The sequence below is a fragment of the Asterias amurensis genome, chromosome 17, assembly GCF_032118995.1.
Source record: "Asterias amurensis chromosome 17, ASM3211899v1".
NCBI lineage: Eukaryota > Metazoa > Echinodermata > Asteroidea > Forcipulatida > Asteriidae > Asterias > Asterias amurensis.
Window position 1 is genome coordinate 15163640 of NC_092664.1, and position 19796 is coordinate 15183435.

Below are 19796 nucleotides of genomic sequence, written 5' to 3' on the forward strand. Positions count from 1 at the left end.
TGTAAGTCGCACCAAACCGAAAATTTATTTTTTGGTCAAAAAATTTAGTAGAAAATTCCATAAATTACTAACGAGTGTCAACTTGTCATAGAGTTTCCTGAAAGCATGATTCGATGTATCATCTTAACCGCTTATAGTCACGTTGGTGTGTCAGATTAGAATGTAACGATTAACAACTTAAGTGCCAATTCCTATTGAAAAACATACTCGACAATCTTGAAAATCTTGGGAAAACTACCTCTACAAATTTGTTTTCGTCTTGAAGGGACTCGCTTAAGTCACTGAACTCTCGACCCTTGTGGGTTTTTACGCACATCTGATGTCATAAGTCACAATCTGCGGTTATACAACATTTTTTGATAGCTTAATTTTGTATCATTATGTCAGAATACCAAGCTTTGCAGCTCAATCTTACAGTGAATGGGTACGCAAGAGACTCTAAAACACAAATGATCACCTGGTGATCGATAAAGTTAGAGAGTGACACTCCAAATGAACGACATATCAATTCAAATGATTTTTAGTAGAATGTCCCTTAAGGGGCGGACTCTAAATGACACCGTGCACTCTGGAAAATCACGGGTCGAAATCTGACCCGTAGGATTCTAAAAAAGGTCATTGTACGGAGCCCATAAGGGGACGGGTGTACAGAAAAATTAAACCCATTAAATGACAGGCATAAAGAAAAATTAAACAACTAAATCAGCCCCCCCCCCTCAACAACACCACCACCACCACCCCCCCACCCCCAGCACCACCACTACCCCCAGCCCCAACCCCCCCCCCACCCCCCCCCCACCCCCCCCCCCCCACCCCCCCCCCCCCCCCCCCCCCCCCACACACACACACCCGCCTGCTTTCTATCTCATTGAAAATTAAGTTCAAATTCGTATCTTATATATTGCTGGATATAGTTTGTCTGTCGGACAGTGTGTTTGTATGATTCTTCGTCCTATATTTAAACAGCTTTAAAATCCAATTGTTGCCATTGTAGTGTATTCATACTATATACTGTTTATACAGATGTTTTTATTGTATTTTACCGTTCTCATATTACATTAAACCAAGTTAAAAGCTGTCTCGCGTTGATGGGCATTGATTGTACTGTCATGTTTGTGTTTCCAGCCACGTCTTAAGTTCTCTAGAATGTAAACCCATGGGATCTTGTGTCCGCTAATCAAATCGACTATAATGTCTTATTAGGAGCACATAGACGCCACACCATGTCTTCTTGTCTCATGATGTATTGGCATGTTGATCCAGTCCTCAGTTATATAGTGTTTAAGTTATTTCAAACATGTTATGGATTTTCATTTTATTGCGCTGTAACTTTTTTCAAAGTACAGTGTTCCGTGTCTCCTAAGAATTTATAAAGATACAACAAAGTACACTTATTTACTTTTCATCCTTCGAGGAGTGTGAACTTTTTAAAGACACTGGACACTATTGGTAATTGTAAAAGACCAGTCTTACCACTTGCTGTATCTCAACATTATGCATAAAATAACAAACCTGTGAAAACTTGAACTCAATTGGTCGTCGAAGTTGCGAGGTAATATTGAAAGAAAAAACAGCCTTGTCACACGATGTTGTGTGCTTTCAGATGCTTGATTTCGAGACCTCAACTTCTGAATAGAGGTCTCGAAATCAAATTCGTTGAAATTTACTTCTTTCACGAAAACTACTCCACTTCAGTGGGAGCCGTTTCTCACAATGTTTTATACTACCAACCTCTCCCAATTACTCGTTACCAAGTAAGGTTTTAGGCCAATAATTCTTTTGAGTAATTACCAATAGCGTCCACTGCCTTTAAAGCTCTTGAATGGAACACTCGGGTTCGCTACACTCCCGGTTCGCTACTTGGGTACTTCTGAAACAACTTATTGATTCATGACAGAGTACTTGAATCCACAGACATGCAAAGCGAGCCATAACAAAAACTTGAGCCTTGCGTGCGTATAAATCACAACAAATCAATTAACAAATACCAAGAGTGGATGGGCAATCAATGTTAAATGTTTCTAAAATACGAGAGGATCGTGATCCTAACTTAGAGACAATCCAGGACGGGACGATCTGGTTTCTTGGTTCGAGAAGTGAAGAAGATGCCAGGATCAAATTGACTTGTCGGGGAGAAACTTTGTTTTCTGTACATCAAAATTGGCACGGGCGAAGTGCTTTTCAGCGGGATTTTGTTTTTTCTAAATCGATTCAAAAAAGAGAATCCTTAACCAGAAATCAGGAACATTTTTGAGGATGACAATTTGACAATATAACAAAAAAGAAAGGATAAACTGTCGGGAAAGTTCTATGGGTAAAGATGACATAACTTCCATCATGTGCATGACGACTGAAAGGCTGTTTTACGAAGTTGTGTGCTTTCAGATGCCTGATTTCGAGACCTCAAATTCTAAATCTAAGGTCTCGAAATCAACTTCGTGGAAAATTACTTCTTTCTCGAAAACTACATTACTTCAGATGAAGCCGTTTCTCATACTGTTTTATACTTCTATCAACCTCTCCCCATTACTCATTAAAGGTTTTATGCTAATAATTATGTTGAGTATTTACCAAAAGTGTCACTAGCTTTCCCGTTTGTGTAAACCCTTCCCATACAAATGTTACTTAATATTGTGAAATTAACAAAACACAGTTGTTCAAGGCATTCAATAGCATTCGGGGTCACTGTTATTATCGATGTCAGCTCAATTAATTTTCTTGACGCACCTTTTTCTCCAAGACCCCCCCCCCCCCCTATATTTACCCACCACCTTACGTGACCATACATACAGAATTGCACCGTCCGACGACTGTTTTACTAGAACTGTGGTTAGTCAAGTGAGACCCAATCAAGACAATAATGGATCATCAGCAATCGGATATTAGCGTCGAGTGACTGATTGTAAGACAACCCGAAGGATTTGAATTTCAACGGTTGAACAATTACTTTATTTTTCGTATATTCTCCGGACAATGCTCCGTGTGACGCTCTGCGCCCAATTTCAGCACAAAAACCTGCTCAGTACAGACAAATCTTGCTTAGCAAAACAGGTTACCCACCAACAATCCATAAAGTTTACATTTCTGCGACTGGTACCTCACTGAATTTTTGCTTAGTAGTGAAGTTGAAATTTTGCTTAAAAGCAGTATTTTGTGCTACCACAGCTTTATGAATTTGGGCGCACAAAGTTATGTGTAGAGCTCCTATGTCAAACTAGGGCTAAAAACTTGATCTTAAAACTCCCAATCGATCTTAACTTCCAAATCTATGTGAAATCGACCCCATGACCGAATAATCAGGAATCGAACTGGTCTCTCGTCAAATACTCGGTGTGTAGCGATGACATTATCTGCTCTAGATAAAAGGAACCGTAGGTTCGAATTCCATCACGTTTCCCCCTTCAGGAAACGTAAAGCAGTTCGGAGTACACAGTGCATACTACTCATTGGTGCAAGGGTAAACAAAAATTAAAAAAATAAAATAAAAATTAATGCTTGAAGTTGAGGCTCATTTAAAGGCAGTGGACACTATTGATAATTGTCAAAGACTAGCCTTCACAGTTAGTGTATCTCAACATATGCATAAAATAACAAACCTGTGAAAATTTGAGCTCAATCGGTCATCGAACTTGCGAGATAATAGTGAAAGAATAAACACCCTTGTCACACGAAGTTGTGTGCGTTTAGATGGTTGATTTAGAGACCTCAAGTTCTAAATCATGGAGGTCTCGAGATCAAATTCGTGGAAAATTACTCCTTTCTCGAAAACTATGGCACTTCCGAGGTAGCCATTTCTCACAATGTTTTATACCATCAACCCAAAGTTTTATGCTAATAATTATTTTTAGTGTCCACTGCCTTTCTTGGTGACGAGTAATGGGGAGAAATTGATGGTATAAAACATTGTGAGGAACGGCTTCCTCTGAAGTGACGTAGTTTTCGAGAAAGAAGTAATTTTCCATTAATTTGATTTCGAGACCTCATATTATTTAAAATTTGAGGAACTTCGTGTGACAGGGGTGTTTTTTCTTTCATCTCGCAACTCCGACGACCAATCGAGCTCAAATTTTCACAGTTTTGTTATTTTACGCATATTATGTTGAAATACACCAAGTGAGCAGACTGGTCTCTGATAATTACCAATAGTGTCCTGTCTCTATAAGAGATAGTGTCCTTTTCAAACCTCTTATTTAAGGGATGCTGCACTGAATTCAAATAAAACAGTTATTTTTGCTGTCATTTATTTCTCAAATATGTATTGAACATCAATAAAATGTGTTTTGTTTATTCCCGACATATCTGACTTGCGTAATTAGCGAAAAAGTCATGCTCCCCCCTTTGTGGATTGTTACCGCACCCTTTCACTGACGTCACGTCGGGAAGTCAAACATATCGTCGGCAAAAAGAGTCTGGTCCCTAACTACACGCGCCTAGGTACCAGGCCACACGTCTCTATATTGCAGTGATTCAGCGTTTGTGCTGCAAGGACAGTTTTTTAAAAATCATATCTATCTACCTCGACCCGCCGTAATTCCGTGTGACTCAAAATATTGCATGCCCGGTGGAATCTTGTTTTTTTAGCGACATTTCTAACTTTAACATAGTCCTACAACGTGTCTCTAGTAAACAAATAATGATAAAACCACGAGAACGGTTTTGAAAAGTTTCAATGCATGAAATTAGATTGTTCAAGTAATTGTACCGTGTTTATTTTCTGGTATCGCATGGCTTTAAAGCTCAACGTTGATTATTGCATACAAATGCAGGTCAGCATAAATAACTAAACGCACATGGCGCCAGAAGGCTGCAGTTTGATTGCGCGAATCAGCCACTAGTTTAAGGCCAGATATTATATAAATGTGACGCACTACCCAAAGATTTCACACTGTTGGAAAACCGCTGTGGCGTAAGTGTGTGTAATGGAAAACCACATCATGAAATGTTCATGTGTTTTCCAAGAAATGAGTAGTGACATCACCGTACGAGCGGAATTGCAGCGTGGTGAGGGTTTTTATATCCTTTTGCACGTCACGTTTTTGGCCATGACATGATTCCCTACTCAATGTAAATGAAGATGTAATAATATAATTTACCTGGAGAAGTTTCAGCTTCATAGTCATCAAGTTTTTGAGGAATCAGTGATACCACAGAGTAATGTTTTCATGAGAGTCGCGTAAATACGGTGTACGCTAAAAGTATGTTTGTCTCCTGAGAGGAAAGTTGTTTTCGTGCCTCAAACGCACCTCAGCAAAGAACATTTTTAGGGAAGCTTTCCACCAATGTTATCTTCAAACCGTGTAAGTTTTATCTGTGGACATTGTGGTTTGTATTAAACCCTTTAAATTGGATACCATTCCTTTTAATGAAAACGGAAACAACATTAAAGGATTAGAGTCTTGTTTAATTGATTAAATTTTATTGCATTAATTCCATATCCGTTTGCAAGTCAATACATTATTTACATACGAACTGGCGTTAGTGAAACGTAATCCTTGTGAGCATGTCACTTGATGTTACAACAGTGCTTTCATCAATTTGCAGGTTTGAGTTGGCGGGGTTTCTAGTGGCAAAAACGCACGAGTTGCCGTTTCATTGCTTTACAAAATAAAATTAATATAAGTCAATTTTACCAAATAATGTACACACTGCAAACACTGGGGTGTTACAGTTTACATTATGGGTGCGGCCACAGTACTGATACCGAGACTTGCACAGTCTATTCAAACAGTTCAAACCCAGCGTCATAAACGTTAAAGGAACACGTTGCCTTGCATCGGACGAGTTGTTCTATAAAAAGCGTTTGTAACCGTTTGTTATAAAATGCATATGATTGGAAAGATGTTGTAAAAGTAGAAACCAATGATTCACACACACATGTCTCGAAATTGCACGGTTTTCCTTTTACCTCGTCGACTAACACTGTCGGCCATTTATGGGAGTCAAATTTTTGACTCCCATAAATGGCCGACCGTGTTATGTTCTCAAAGTAAAAGGAAAACCACGTAATTTCGAGGCAAATTTGTGTGGATCATTGTATTCTACTTTTAAAACATCTTTACAATCATATGCATTTTATAACAAACGGTTACAAACTTTTTTTTTAGAACAACTCGTCCGATCCAAGGCAACGTGTTCCTTTAATGGGCGTTTTGATACGAGTCCGTTCGGCCCGTGATAAAGCCATAAATACAAACCGCGTCCTGCGTCAATATACTAGAGTTTCTTTTCAGAAATTTGCTACCCCTTAAAGCTTCCAAGTTGAACTTTTCAACGTGCCGACACCGTAACCGTTTCCGCATTTCAAACTCCAATCTTCTGTGCGTGCGTCCGTTTGAAATTGTTAATTTGGCATTTGTTACCAGAGTAACCGATCATTTGCAGCCGTTGCTTTAAAGCCGTTGGATATGTTTGGATATTGTCAAAGACCAGTATTCTCACTTGGTGTATCCCAACATAACATGCATAATATGATAAATCTTGACATTTTGACACAATTGGTCAATGAAGTTGCAGAGACTAATTGAAAGAAAATACACCCTTGTTGCACAAATTTGTGTGCTTTCAGATGCCTGAAAAGGGTTCAAGCCGGAAGTCGTATAATGTTTGAGTGGGAAATAACCTCTTTCTCAAAAACTACAATACCTCAGAGGAAGCCGTTTCCCACAATGTGTTACACTATCAACAGCTCTCCATTGCTTGTTACCAAGCAAGTTTTTTATGCTGACAATTGTTTGAGTACCCTTACCAATACTGTCCGGTGCCTTTAAACGCGCGGTGAAAAGTTGAATGTACGGCTTGTTGGATGATCCACTTTTAACTCGCGCAGAGACAGGTTTGCGCGTAATATAAAGGGTACGTGCGGTGAGGTGTCGTCGTTCCCACCTACCGTATCTAATGTTGCCTCATTGATTGATTTTGATAAGAGGTTTCGGCAGGTCGTCTCAGGGACGGGGTGATGAGCGGTTGCATGTGACGTACACTCAAAGAGTTTGTTTTATTACTTTTATTTTTCTTCCCTCCCCTTTTCCCACATTTTTTTGCTTTTGCGGTCTTAAAGCCATTGGACACTTTCGGAACAGAACAAAAATAAAAGTTCACAGATTTACATATAACTTACAGGGTTTACAGAAAGTAATGGTGAAAGACTTCTCTCGAAATATTATTCCATGAAATGCTTTACTTTTTGAGAAAACATTAAAACAATTATCAATTCTCGATATCGAAAATTGCGGATTTATTTCAAACACATGTCATGACACGGCGAAACGTGCAGAAACAAGGGTGGGTTTTCCCGTTATTTTCTCCCGACCCCGATGACCGATTGAGCTTAAATTTTCACAGGTTTGTTATTTTATATAGAAGTTGTGATACACGAAGTGGGGGACTTTGGACAATACTGTTTACCGAAAGTGTCCAATGGCTTAAAAGGGTCTGGGTACAAAACACAATGTCAACAGATTTACATTAAGCTTACTCGGTTTAAAAACATTAATGATAGTAGAAACCTTCCCCTAACATTACGTGCTAAGGTGCTGTATTTTTTTTTTTTTAGAGTTTAGTAAAAAATAATTTTAGTCTCAGGAGACGAATTGACCACAGTGCTGTTATTTAATCACCAGTACTATACTGTGGTATAAACGGTAGCTATTTTCTTGACATTGTTTTACTAATTTCTCAAAAAACTACTTACAGCACCTCGGCAAGTAATATTTGAAGTGAAAAACAACCACAAGGCTCTCTCGGGAATTTTGTACACGTTATTATTTCGATTGCCGCAATCTCAATAAAATACCCATGATTTGGTATATCATCGCGCCAAGTTCCTTGACTTTGATGAAGCTCTTGGGGTGAGGCTTTGTACACTGTTACGAACTTCAGAATCGGCAACCTTTCAGGTTGAAATTTTTAGAAAACTTCAAACCTTGCGTTTTGTTATCAAAGGTACGGTGGAGCTTTGTTCGATTGCTGGAGAGAGTGGCGGCTTTTATGTTTTCATAAACAAAACCAGTTCAACAATTACTGTGCTATAATGTATACATTTTTTCTGTCTGCACTATCATCATTCCATGTAACATGCCAAGGCAAAAAAAACATTGCATGGCATGTTGTACATAATCACTATAACAAAATACTTTACACCATTAAACTGTTGTGCCAAAGAACGCCAGCCGCCTAAATTGAAACCAAGAGCAACCTCCGCAATTTAGATCACGTTGTTGTTTCAAACTGGTCGAATTTAATAAGTGTTCCCTTACCAAAATAAATAACGAACCTAACCATAACAAATGATGTAAGGTCCCTTTAATTAAAGTTTGTTCTCTATCGGAGGAGGAAGAGGGGAGTGATGGGGAAACGAAATTAAACAGTGTTTAGAGTTGGCTGGAGCCCACATATGGTATTTATCTTAAGGTTGGTTCAAGGACCGTTTGGTTAATCGTCGTGTGTACGACCTCCTATAAGAAGAAAAAACATCTTACACGATGACGAGATACTCGCAACTCGCTGGGGATAATTGTGGCAGAGCGAGTTTGTCATCATGCTCATTTACTTACACACTCTGACTGCGTGTCGCGTCAACGAACCGAGTTGGCCTTAATATTGGATGAGTTCGGTGGTCGTTCGGTTGTTGGATTTTTGCTCAACAATGAGGAAGATGCCCACTGATGCCCTTGTTTGTTGCTGTTTGCTGTTGATGTTGCTGTTGTTTTTGTTGATTATGTTGATGCTTGTGCTATTGTTGTTGCTATCGTTTGTGTTGTTCGCGATGATACTACTGCAGGTGATGTTTTTGGTTGTGGTGTTGTTTGCTGTTGATGTGGATGTTGCTGTTGTTGCTGCTGATGTTGTTGTTAATGTTGCTGATGCTCTGCTACAATTTTTTGTGGTGCCGTTGTAGTTGTCTCTATTTTTTTTTTTTTTTTTTTTTTTGCTAGTGTTTTGATTTGGAGTGGTGTTTAGTTGTTTTAAAACCTACCTGAGTAAACAATGCTGCACAAATCAGTGTACGTCATAACTATAGCACAATTCCAACTACAGTACATTGAACAGTTGGTACAAGGACGGTACAGTGTGCACATTTTTGTCACGACATTTAAAACTTCCTCCTAGCCAGATGAGATTAGCGAACCATTGAATCACGATGGTTGAATAAAATAAATTCATATCTTGACAAAAGTATATTGAAGCTTCCTTTCGAAATTGGTCCATTCATGCGAGCAAATGTATGGTTTCCATCCTTCATCCACTGAGAAGTAATAAATACAATTGTAGAGTATACATATTTCGACATCGCGGAAATAATACATATAAAAGTGTGCCTACTTGAAAATGTCTCATGAATGGGTTTATTATATTAGTGGGGGCAAATTTTGCGTAATTGGAATTTCTGATTTTCGTAATAATAAATCTGAATTGTAACACAGCCTGATTCATGACCACCATTACAAAAGACTTTCCATTGCTACGTGGGGGTGTGAACTCAATAGACCCTTCCCATTAAATATGTAAATTGCACATGGCGCGTGCGCACTACAGTTTTGGTTGGCAAAATGAGGAAACATCGCGCTGTTTTGTAAACAGCTAATGGGTGTGTGACGCACACGCGGTTGCGCGTCTGCTTAGTGCACAACTCTATGGCGTTTGCCAACCAAATGGGTCTGTACGCGTACGTGACTGTGATTAGCATAATTTCATGGGTAGGGTCCATTGCTAATGTATGTTGCACTGTGAAATTTGACAAGAATACTTGCCCTCGTTTCAAGCCGCAAATCTCATCAGATCTCATCTAGTTACATAAAATCTCAAAACACAACCTCATCCTTTCTGATCCAATGACATCCAGTCTCAGTATACATGTATTGTCTACCTCATGATTTCGCACCAAATCTCACCATATCTTAAATACATTAGTTATCATTAAGGTTCGCCATTTCATTTTTTTTTATTCTGGTTGTAAAACCAAGGACTCTCAAACAATCAAACTTAATCACCGTACACTAGATTAGAACCCAATTGAGAGAACGAAGGAGGCTTCAGTTTTCGATGTGGGAGGAAAACCCCAGAGAATTATTCCATGGAAAACCCACACAGTTAGGTCGGGACTAAAACCCCAATCCACGTAGGGCACCTGTCATGATGCGAACCAGGATCCTCAGAGGTGGACGGCAAGATAAGATAACCACTACGACAACCTGAACCACACTATACGCACATTACACACTGCACATGTTTAGGAGATACCACACAGCATGGTGGTACCTCAATTTAGTCAGTTCATTGACTAATGATTCAAAACTGGGTCATGTAGATTGAAGGCGAGATAAAGATCCCACTTGCCAACCAAACCACAACAGTAATAATACACACTGTACATGTTTAGAAGGAGACACCAAGAATGGTATCTCTGTTTAGTCCACTGACTAATGATGACCTCCCCAAACTTGACTGACCTACGTCATACTGCCCTGAGACAGATTTACAAAAAACAAAGACAGCCGTCTATTTATGGGTTTTTTTTTATACAGAAAGAATGTTATTCACAATGTTTTCTTCTCTGCTTCCAGGAGTATACTGTGAATGTATACATGTTAAACTTAACAATAAATACATACAACTGTATCTTTCCTATAAGTCATACAATGTTTTGTGGGAATGTATTATAAAGAAGGCATGATAGATGGGAACCAATCTGAAAGTAATTTATACAGATATTTATCTTCTCTGCCTTCTAAGATACCACTATGCCAACTCGGCCACAACACGCACATTACACACTGTGCATGTTTAGAAGGAGATAACAATCAGCATGGTATCTCTATTTAGTCCATTGACTAATGATACTGACCTTTCCCAACTTGACTGACCAACGTCATACTGCCCTGGGACAAATTTACAAAAACTAAAGCCAACCGTCCATTTGACCTAATTGTTTTTTATCATGTTTATAGCAAATTCTTTTTTTCATCGTTGGCAGGATTGATTTGTGGGTCATAAATTTATAGTAATTTATCGTATTTTATTACAAGTGATATCGTTTAAGCCTGGACAAAATGCACTGCGAAATTCCCGTAATGTCCTTTTTGAAGCAGCGTTCACAATTAACCAGAACTTAAACAGTCTTTTTCCTAACTTGTGTGGGCAATGTGGCGACACATTTATCGGTTAGGAGCCATCTTTGGAAGATTTCTTGTATACAATCATTAAATAACGATCAGTAATTACAGTGCATCACGTTTGACTGGTTGCAGAAATTTGCAAGGCTAGTTCTTATGCTGACTGAAAATGGCATAGAAATTGGTACCATGTGATCAATTACCAGGACAACCATTGAATCATCTTTTATTTTATTCAAGTCAATAAATAAACCACCACAAGAGAAACTTACTGGGTAATTTACTTTTAATTATTATAATTATTATCTATTTTTTATTGATTTATTTGTTATTATTTATTATTGTTAGTATTTTGTTATGGGGGGGAGGGTTATTGATCCTGGACTAATGTGCCGGCACTGTCAACCGAGTTATCTGACCCTGATGCTTGCGATCTCCCTATTTGCCAATATTTTTTGTCAGGGTGCCACTCAGAACATGTAACTCCTCTACAGCTAAGAACACACCAAGTTTACAATACAACCTGGGAAACTGCAGCAGAGGTATCACCTTATGGGATGCAACTTTTATCTGAAGTGTCGAGCAATAAACCACATTTTAATTTCCATGTTTTGTTCCAACAACAATTTCACTGAAAGATAGGACTTACCCAGCAAGCCTGTGAAGACCAGATCTCTCTCCTTTATGTTGTCCAAAGTTCTGATAACAGTAGCCAGATGCTGAGATTCATACGTTGCCGATTCCTTGATTAAAAAATGAGGCCACTTGTATGCAGACAATACTGGGTGGGGCATGACAGGAGACAAGAAAAAATGTTTAAGTTTAGTGCTGAAGATTTGTAGCATAGTATCTTTGCACATTCATCAGCAGGCGCATCATGTATCACTTGCTGTCATTTATGTTCCCGTCTACTGCGGGGGACTTTGTGGCAATCGCCAGCCAGTTCCAATAACAATCCAGTCGCAGACCAATTACTACAGACTGGTTGCAAGGACTCTGTAGTAGTAGCCTTGTCCTTTACACCGACTGATTGATTCTTACCGACGACAGAGTGGGATACAAGAGGAAACTGTGTCATTGTGTAAAGACACTTTAAGTCATGGTGCAGCCACCTTGCGTATGTCTCGTACACTCTAGCTAATTATAACCGCACCGAGGCTGGAAGGCACGTCTATGATGCCCCCCCCCCTCCTCTTTTCGATTCATAAATACCTTGGACAGTTTATCCTGATTGCCAGTAGAGTCACATGGCCATGTCTATTTTATGTGCTTAATACTTGAGTGCAAATAGTTTTTGTGCACCTCAAAAAAAACCATTGCTGAGACCTGATGAGCCTCCTTTTAGATATATGTTTAGGATATCAATGAATATGACTCCCCAAGGTCATCACACTTTGAATGGCAATCAGTCAGTGGATTTATTAATTGGTTTAAATCAAACATTCAATTTAGTCTTTTACTATTACCTATGGTATTCACATGCTTTAAACATTCTTCAAAAAGTCAATATTTTCAATCCAAGAATCCATTGATTTTTACTACACACCTTTCTGGTTTCAGTAACGATAGAGCTACCAGTCACCAAGGAGAACTCTCCAGAGTCGGCAATCCTCTAACACAAGAGGGCCTCCTCACATCACTGCACACATGGTTGAAAAAGTCTCTCAACACTAACTTCAAATGCCGTGTCAATGACTTCAGCATTAAAATGCAGTCAAGTTGTAATTCTCTGGCATTATGAACTTTTTGCCCTGATGGGAAAATGGTACATTGATCAGCTACGGAAAGCAATGTGGAGAAAACACTGTGCTTATTGTGTGAATCTCTACAGTATGGAAATATAATAAAATAATGTTTAAATGAGTGCGATGATTGGAATATTTTCACGAGTTGAGAAATGGAATGTTCCATTCAATAAGGTGAAACTGAGTTGAGTGGAGCATTCTGTTTTTCGATGAGTTACAAGTTTGGAAAATCACATGATCCTCAAAGTCATATCCAAGGTCCACCTACAGGACAATAAACTTCAAACTACTCATACGTCAAAACATAACATCAAGATGGAATTCCTTGCATGCATTCACCTAAAGACACCTGTATCAACCATTGTGGTCTACCGGTAAGGAGGATTAGGTCATTTGAAAAACGATTGACCACCATTTTTTAGCGAAAATTGCAGGTCTTAAGGCTATGATTGATTTGATATGGCAAATATTAGCTTTTTCAGCCTAAGCTGTCCTTTACACCATGTAAACCCATTAACATAGTACACATTAACAAGGGTATCAGGTTTTATATTATATAGAAGAGTTTGCGGTAACACCATGTAATGACTATCTCTAAATGAGTTGGGGTGGTTCTGAAAAGAACCGTTGGTTTAACTCGACGTTTCGATCAGTATGCTCAGATCGTCTTCTGGAGAATGATGGTTTTATATTCCCACTTCTGTATAGATTTATTTAACATAACCCTGTTTCACAAATTATAAAAGAACGCAGCATTAACGTAAATCACATGCCTCCCAAAACAACTATAGGCCATAACCAACTTAAATAAATTTCCAAATAAAATTTCCAAATAAAACTTGTCTCACCGAGCACAGGATTTATCCCCCAACCATTTTGTACTGCAAATAAACATTTTTCAAATAAATATTGCACAGGAGGTAGCTTCACGTAGATACTGACAATAATAAAATAAATAATAAACAAAAGCAGTTTGAAAAATAAAATACCAAACACTTACCCCTGTGTGTTGACCAGACCAAGTTACCTGTAGATTATCCATATTTCCATCTTAAGTTCTTAAAATCTCCTTGAAGCATGTTTCAATATCAAAGAAAACCAAGGTGGGCTGAGATCAATGACTGTGTTTGATTTGATGATATTGTGATTTTGTGGTTCTGGTTTATAAAGGAAATTGTTTGTCTTGCAAATATTTTGTGTTTCCGTCTATCAAGTTTGTCTAGCTTAAGTTTCCATGAATTGATCGTGATTTTGAGCAAAACGAAATGGCCCTTTTGGAAACTGCGACTTCGCCGTGGGCTCTGGCTTGTGTGTCTTGGCTTAGGCTCTGACTTCGGCTTAGACAAGTTATTTAGATTTTCGATGCTGATAAGTCGGGACATCAAACAACAAAGTTTGGAGGCTTTTATTTCCTAAAGAGCCTATTAAAGGCTTTGTAAAAACAGCTTTGCTGCGAGTCAACACAGTACTTTTTCAACCTTTTGGAGTTTGATAGGCTTGGGAAAAAAAGAGTGTTTGAAAATATAACTTTGCAATTATAAGCTTTAAAGCTTTTTTTAATTTCAATTAGATCCAAAATTTATTTGTGTGAACAGAAAGGGGGGGTGGGGTTGGGTTTGGAGGGCACGCCGCTTCGGGGCAGACTTTTCGGACAAAGTCAACCTTCCGTACTTACAGCTTCCTTACAGCACACTCCTCTCAGACAAACTTGCAACAGCCTTTGGGAATTTTTCAAAGTATTCTTTTCTCCACTTATATCCATTACCTCTCTGCATCATCTGTACTTGGGGGCTCAACTCATACCACAGAACAAGGGACATTCAACCCAATCTGCCATGTCTGAACAGCCTTTCTCTCCTCACACACCACTCACAGTGGCTCCTTGACAGGAGCACTTACCCTTCTTGTCCGCTAAGCTCGACGCTGTGTTTGGGTTTGTGGAGAACAGGTCGTCCTCATCGAGCAACTCATTGCTGTTTCCTGGTCCTCCTGACGTTTCTTTGAAGAAGTCAAACTCATCCTCTACGTCATCACTGAACAAGCTTGACTGCTGGCTTCCCGAACTTTATTATGAAGAATAAAAAGAAATAAAAAGTATAAATTAATTTGTTTAAGTTGTTTTTATAAATGTGTTACTATAACCATGGAAGAATCATGTAAGTAACCCCCCCCCCCCACTTTTTCCACAGGTCCCTCGTAGCTATTTTTAATACCATCCTACCTTTGATCTTGCTATTCTTTATTAATTGACCATTGTTAGTTGCATCACGATGCAACTTGCTCTCTAATTCTATCCTTTCATGTTTCCCTGCATTGTCATCGAACAATGCATTCACCACTTTTATGGTCCAGTAGTCCATCCTTTCATTCTAAACATCCTTTGTCCTCGCCACTTTACTCCTATCAGTTCATAGCCACTGATTGTTTCTGAAATAGAAACTTTCATTGGCTGTTATTTTCCTGCTTCTTTCTGGATCCTTCTCTTAATCCCTTTTCCTTCTCTTTTTCTATAAATTGATATGTATTTGTTTGTACTTGTTTTATGCCTCTGAAGAAGGTCCGGTTTGGATCGAAAGCTAAGGCCATCTACCCTATTTATTAAGAATGAAAAGAAAGGTATGATCCCTGGCCACACGGCAGTTACGGCAAATGGCTTCTGACCGGCACCCCTGGATAAAGATATTGACTAATAGTAATAGGGAGACTGCCAACATAGGGCTGCATAGCTCAGTTGGTAGAACACTGATAAAATAGTCTAGAGGTTGCTGATTCAAGTCCTGCTCCAGTCATTTTTTCTGTTTTCAAACCCAGCTATTTACAACATACCCAGTCACTTTGCCTCATGTTTCTTGAGAAAAGATTTACACAGACAATTTAGAATCTTTGTAACGTCTCCAACCCAAACCCCTATTTCCATTCATTCCCCCACCCAAAACCAATCAAATCAAGAAAAATATAAGTGAATGCCCCTATCAAGAAACAAGGGCAACCCACAATGAAACCAACTAGGAATCCCTGTTTCCATAAGCACTAGTTCTTATGGTAAGCACAGCCATGACATTGGGCCAAAATACAATAAAGTTGAGTTTAGTGGGCTTCTCCACCACCACCACACGACTAGACTTGTGGACAAGTCTTTAAATGTTTGTCGCGGTGATAGCGTTCCCAATCTCTCCACGATTCCCGCACCACTGCCAATGATCTTGCAAGACTGCTGGCCCCCGCGAGCCTACTGCTCTGGGCTGTATGGGGGAGTAGTCAGCAGCCAGCAGCTTCGCGGGAGAGCAGTGATCCCGTGAGAGCAGTATTCGATCGCGGAGACATGAATCATTACGCCACAACCACAACTTTTACTATCACCGCGATAAACATTCATGGCTTGTATACAAGTCTACCATCTGCCACACATCCAAAACTGCACCTTTTGGCAGGGCAATACACACCAGAAATGGCTCCCTTTTTTAAGCCTCATGATTGTTAATGTTGCTGTACCTTGATACGGTACTCCGTTTCCACGTTGAACTTGATGCTGCGCTTTTACTGTCTGCCTCATCAGTTTGAGTCGAGTCTTGGTCCTTTTCAAGCTCATTCACTTTGTCTGGATTTACACCTGTAAGACGTTAAAAAACACTACAGTTACAAAAATGACCAGTCATAGAAACTGGGTAGACTGTGGGGATGCAACACCTTCCTCCTCCCCTCTTTACATAGTTTTCTCAGTTGTCATTTTTTAACCTCAGATTACAGATTGCAGATAAGTGCACAGCCACAATCTTGGGTATTTTTTTTTGCTACAAAGAACAAAGACAACAAATGAACACCAATTGAGTAACTCTCTGCAGATCTTGTTTTTGACAAACTCAAGGTCTTTTTATGCATCATCGATACTGCCATTATTAATTGAAATATATGAAATAGCATGTTAAAAAACTGCTACATCAATGGTTTTCCAACTGTTATTCATTAGATGGACACACAAAAATGTGTATCCATGATTGTGGCTGAGCACAAAACACAAGACTAAAATAAAACTTAGGGAATATTGTAGGAGGGGACACGCAGACAGGCAAAAATACAAAGAAAATGCAGATTGCAGAACATAAAACCAACCTAGATAAGGGAGATAGGGGGAGGGGACATCCCGCCAAGAGGACAAAGAAAAAGAAAAACATGTAGACATTGCAGGGCACAAAACCAACCTAGGTAAAGGATTGGTCGTGGACGCCAGGCAAAGGGGGCAGAGGAAATAAATAGGGCGATTTTTTTTTATGGGGGGGACATCAGTTAAACCAACTTAGGGGAAGATTGAGTAGAGGACATCTGGCAAAAGGAGAGCAGAGAAAAATACAAAAGAAACAAGAATAAAACACCCTTTAGAGGAGATTTGGAGGGAGGGGACATCATGTGAACAGGAATGAAAAAAAAAGCAATAATTACCGAGAAATTGCAGAACAGGAGCGCTAGAGCAAACTTTTGTGTTGGAGGCGATGAAACGCATGATGCTGTCAAAACATGAGCGCCTCTGTTGCGGAGTACTGTCCTTCATCATGAACAACTTACGCGGCATGTCAGGAAAGATCGTCGCTGGGAAACGCTCCGTCAGGGTTTTGTGTAGAGCTTCAAATTCACCGTATTTCTTTGTAACCTGGAATTTATATTAAAGTTTTATTGAAATCTTTAGCGACCTGCTGTTTTTGGATTTGGATAATATATTCTTAACACTCTTATTAGAGTAACTAGGCCAATATAAATATAAATGTGAATAGTAAACTTGCGGGTACCAACCATGAGTAAATCTCTTTTGAAGGAGTGGTGGCTCTGAAAAGAACCGGTTTGGTCTCTACATTTCGAACAGTATACTCTGCTCGTCTTCAGGAGCCAAACGACAAGAGAGCAAACTAACAATTAAGACATTTAGTTTAAGATTTGGGATGAATATCCAGGAAACTGATTTCCAAAGAAAGCCCACGCAGTCAAGTATGGACAGAAAACCCAATCAACAGTGCCCCCGGTGAAATTCGAACCAGGTTCCCAAAGGTGAAAGACGTGGCAAGACACCACTACCCAAACTGACCACCTGTAAGGAAGGATGCTAAACAAGTCATTTATTTCACACTCAGACTAACACGTACCATAAACTGTACAGTGTCGTCCGTTTTGTTCCTGATCGTCTTGAAGTGTGAAAGCCTTGTAATGACAATCACATGGTACTCCTCATACTTAGTCAGCATTCCACTCACTTCTCGATACTCCGGAACTGATATGTCCAGACCTGTCTCTTTATTCTTGAGTTCCCTGAGAAAAGGGGAAAAAAAAAACATTGATTGTAAATAATCAATTGATTCCAAATGACGCAAAATTTCCACCATGGCAGTTTCAACATACAAAATGTCCTTAAACTAATAGTTTATCTAAAAAAACGTTTCGTGGACTTTGCTAACTTTACTAGATAGCGAAGTGATATATCAGTGATTATTATCATTATGTCTATGGCCCCATTCAATTCTTTTCAACTCATGTTTAAAATCTATTCTTGTCCATCATCATTCTTGTACAAATGCTTCCAGCTGTACTAATTTTTTATATATAAATAAAACATTTATTTATAGATCTGGGGGAAAAAAACTGAAAAGGAGCAGGCATCTGCCGTGTCCTTCTGTATGATTTGATACTTCAGTCAGCTCCAGCGCAGCAGTAGTATGTAGAAACAATAGCAATATACCAACATATATATTCTTAAAATTAAAAGTGTTACGAATTTAGGCTACACATTCAATATAAACAAATCAATTCAAATTCTCAGCAGTTACACACAAACAAAGTCTCAAAGTCTCAAACAAAGTCCTTGGACTGCTCAAGCGAAATTTATGGAACTGTACCAAAGCCACTAAAGAAATAGCTTATAAAACTCTTGTTTGAAGCTTGAATACTGTAGTGCTATTTGGGATCCTCAACAATAAATTCAAATCAACAACCTCAAAAAAGTTCAACGAAGAGCAGCCAGATTTGTCAAAAGCAATTATCGCAAGACCAGTAGTGTAACGGAAATGCTACAGGACCTCAAATGGGATACACTTCAAAGACGCCGCATCATCTAGACTTACTACACTTTACAAAGAAACGCACTCCATAAAACTCCAACCAACATTAGTAATCTTCGCTGCAACCAACGGAACAGACCTACAACTCGTCAAAATCAGACCCTAAATTATAACACCATCTCATCAAACAAAGACTGCTACCGTTACACCTTGTAAGTTTTAATATTGTATCCAAGAACTATACCAATCTGGAACTCACTCCCGCCACAAGTTAAATCAGCCCCTGACGCTAATATTAATAATTTTAAGTCCCTCCTTGTAAACATTACATTTGAGTAGGAGCATGCATGCATGAGGGTCTGCACGTTTATAGCCCAGTGGCAGCGGTTTGTGCAGTAAAGACAAGACAACACAACACAACACATTGTAAAAATTTACATTACTAAATTTACAAAATAACATTACAAACTAATAATTTAGCCAGCTGTCATAATTTATCTAGAGCTTCATAATGGTCAGAGAGTAGTGGGCTACATCTATATTCTAGCTACCACTAGCACTACGCTCAGAATGGTACTTTTAAAAGCAGACGTTCAGTTTAGCCCAGGTAACGTTCAGTTCAAATAATGCGCACATGGCCATGTTTGCATTTTTGCAAAAAGGGGCGGGTTCTTCTTTCGCAACTTTGAAAAGTTTACTTATTAAAAACATTAGTCGTCAGCAGCAATTTCTACAAATGTTTACATATTTGCAGGTTTAAGTGAACCAAAAACAAAAGTACAAATACGAATACTTCCACCTACCTCGAGGTCGCAATAGCAGCCGTCATTTTTAAGGTAAAAACTGGGGGAAAACTGCGGAGACTAAAAAGTGACAGCAGACAACAGGATGCTCTCTCG

General features: G+C 39.0%; 2 protein-coding genes across 3 annotated transcripts in view; both read right to left on the minus strand.

Moving 5' to 3' along the window:
• LOC139949577 (growth hormone secretagogue receptor type 1-like) overlaps positions 1 to 12935 on the minus strand; it is a 206504-nt gene extending 193569 nt beyond the window's left edge. For both annotated transcript variants that reach the window (XM_071947976.1, XM_071947977.1), the window contains exons 1-2: positions 12658 to 12935; positions 11761 to 11892 (exon numbers count right to left, since the gene is read on the minus strand). The gene's annotated coding sequence lies outside the window, so the exon portion shown is untranslated. The remainder of the gene's footprint in view (positions 1 to 11760; positions 11893 to 12657) is intronic.
• The window catches only part of LOC139949578 (uncharacterized), a 222733-nt gene extending 202943 nt beyond the window's left edge, over positions 1 to 19790 (minus strand). The window contains exons 1-5 of the mRNA XM_071947978.1: positions 19701 to 19790; positions 17989 to 18151; positions 17294 to 17501; positions 16349 to 16466; positions 14756 to 14919 (exon numbers count right to left, since the gene is read on the minus strand). Coding sequence (XP_071804079.1) covers positions 14756 to 14919; positions 16349 to 16466; positions 17294 to 17501; positions 17989 to 18151; positions 19701 to 19726 — 679 coding nt within the window. The 5' untranslated portion in view covers positions 19727 to 19790. The remainder of the gene's footprint in view (positions 1 to 14755; positions 14920 to 16348; positions 16467 to 17293; positions 17502 to 17988; positions 18152 to 19700) is intronic.
• Positions 19791 to 19796: the final 6 nt, after the last annotated feature.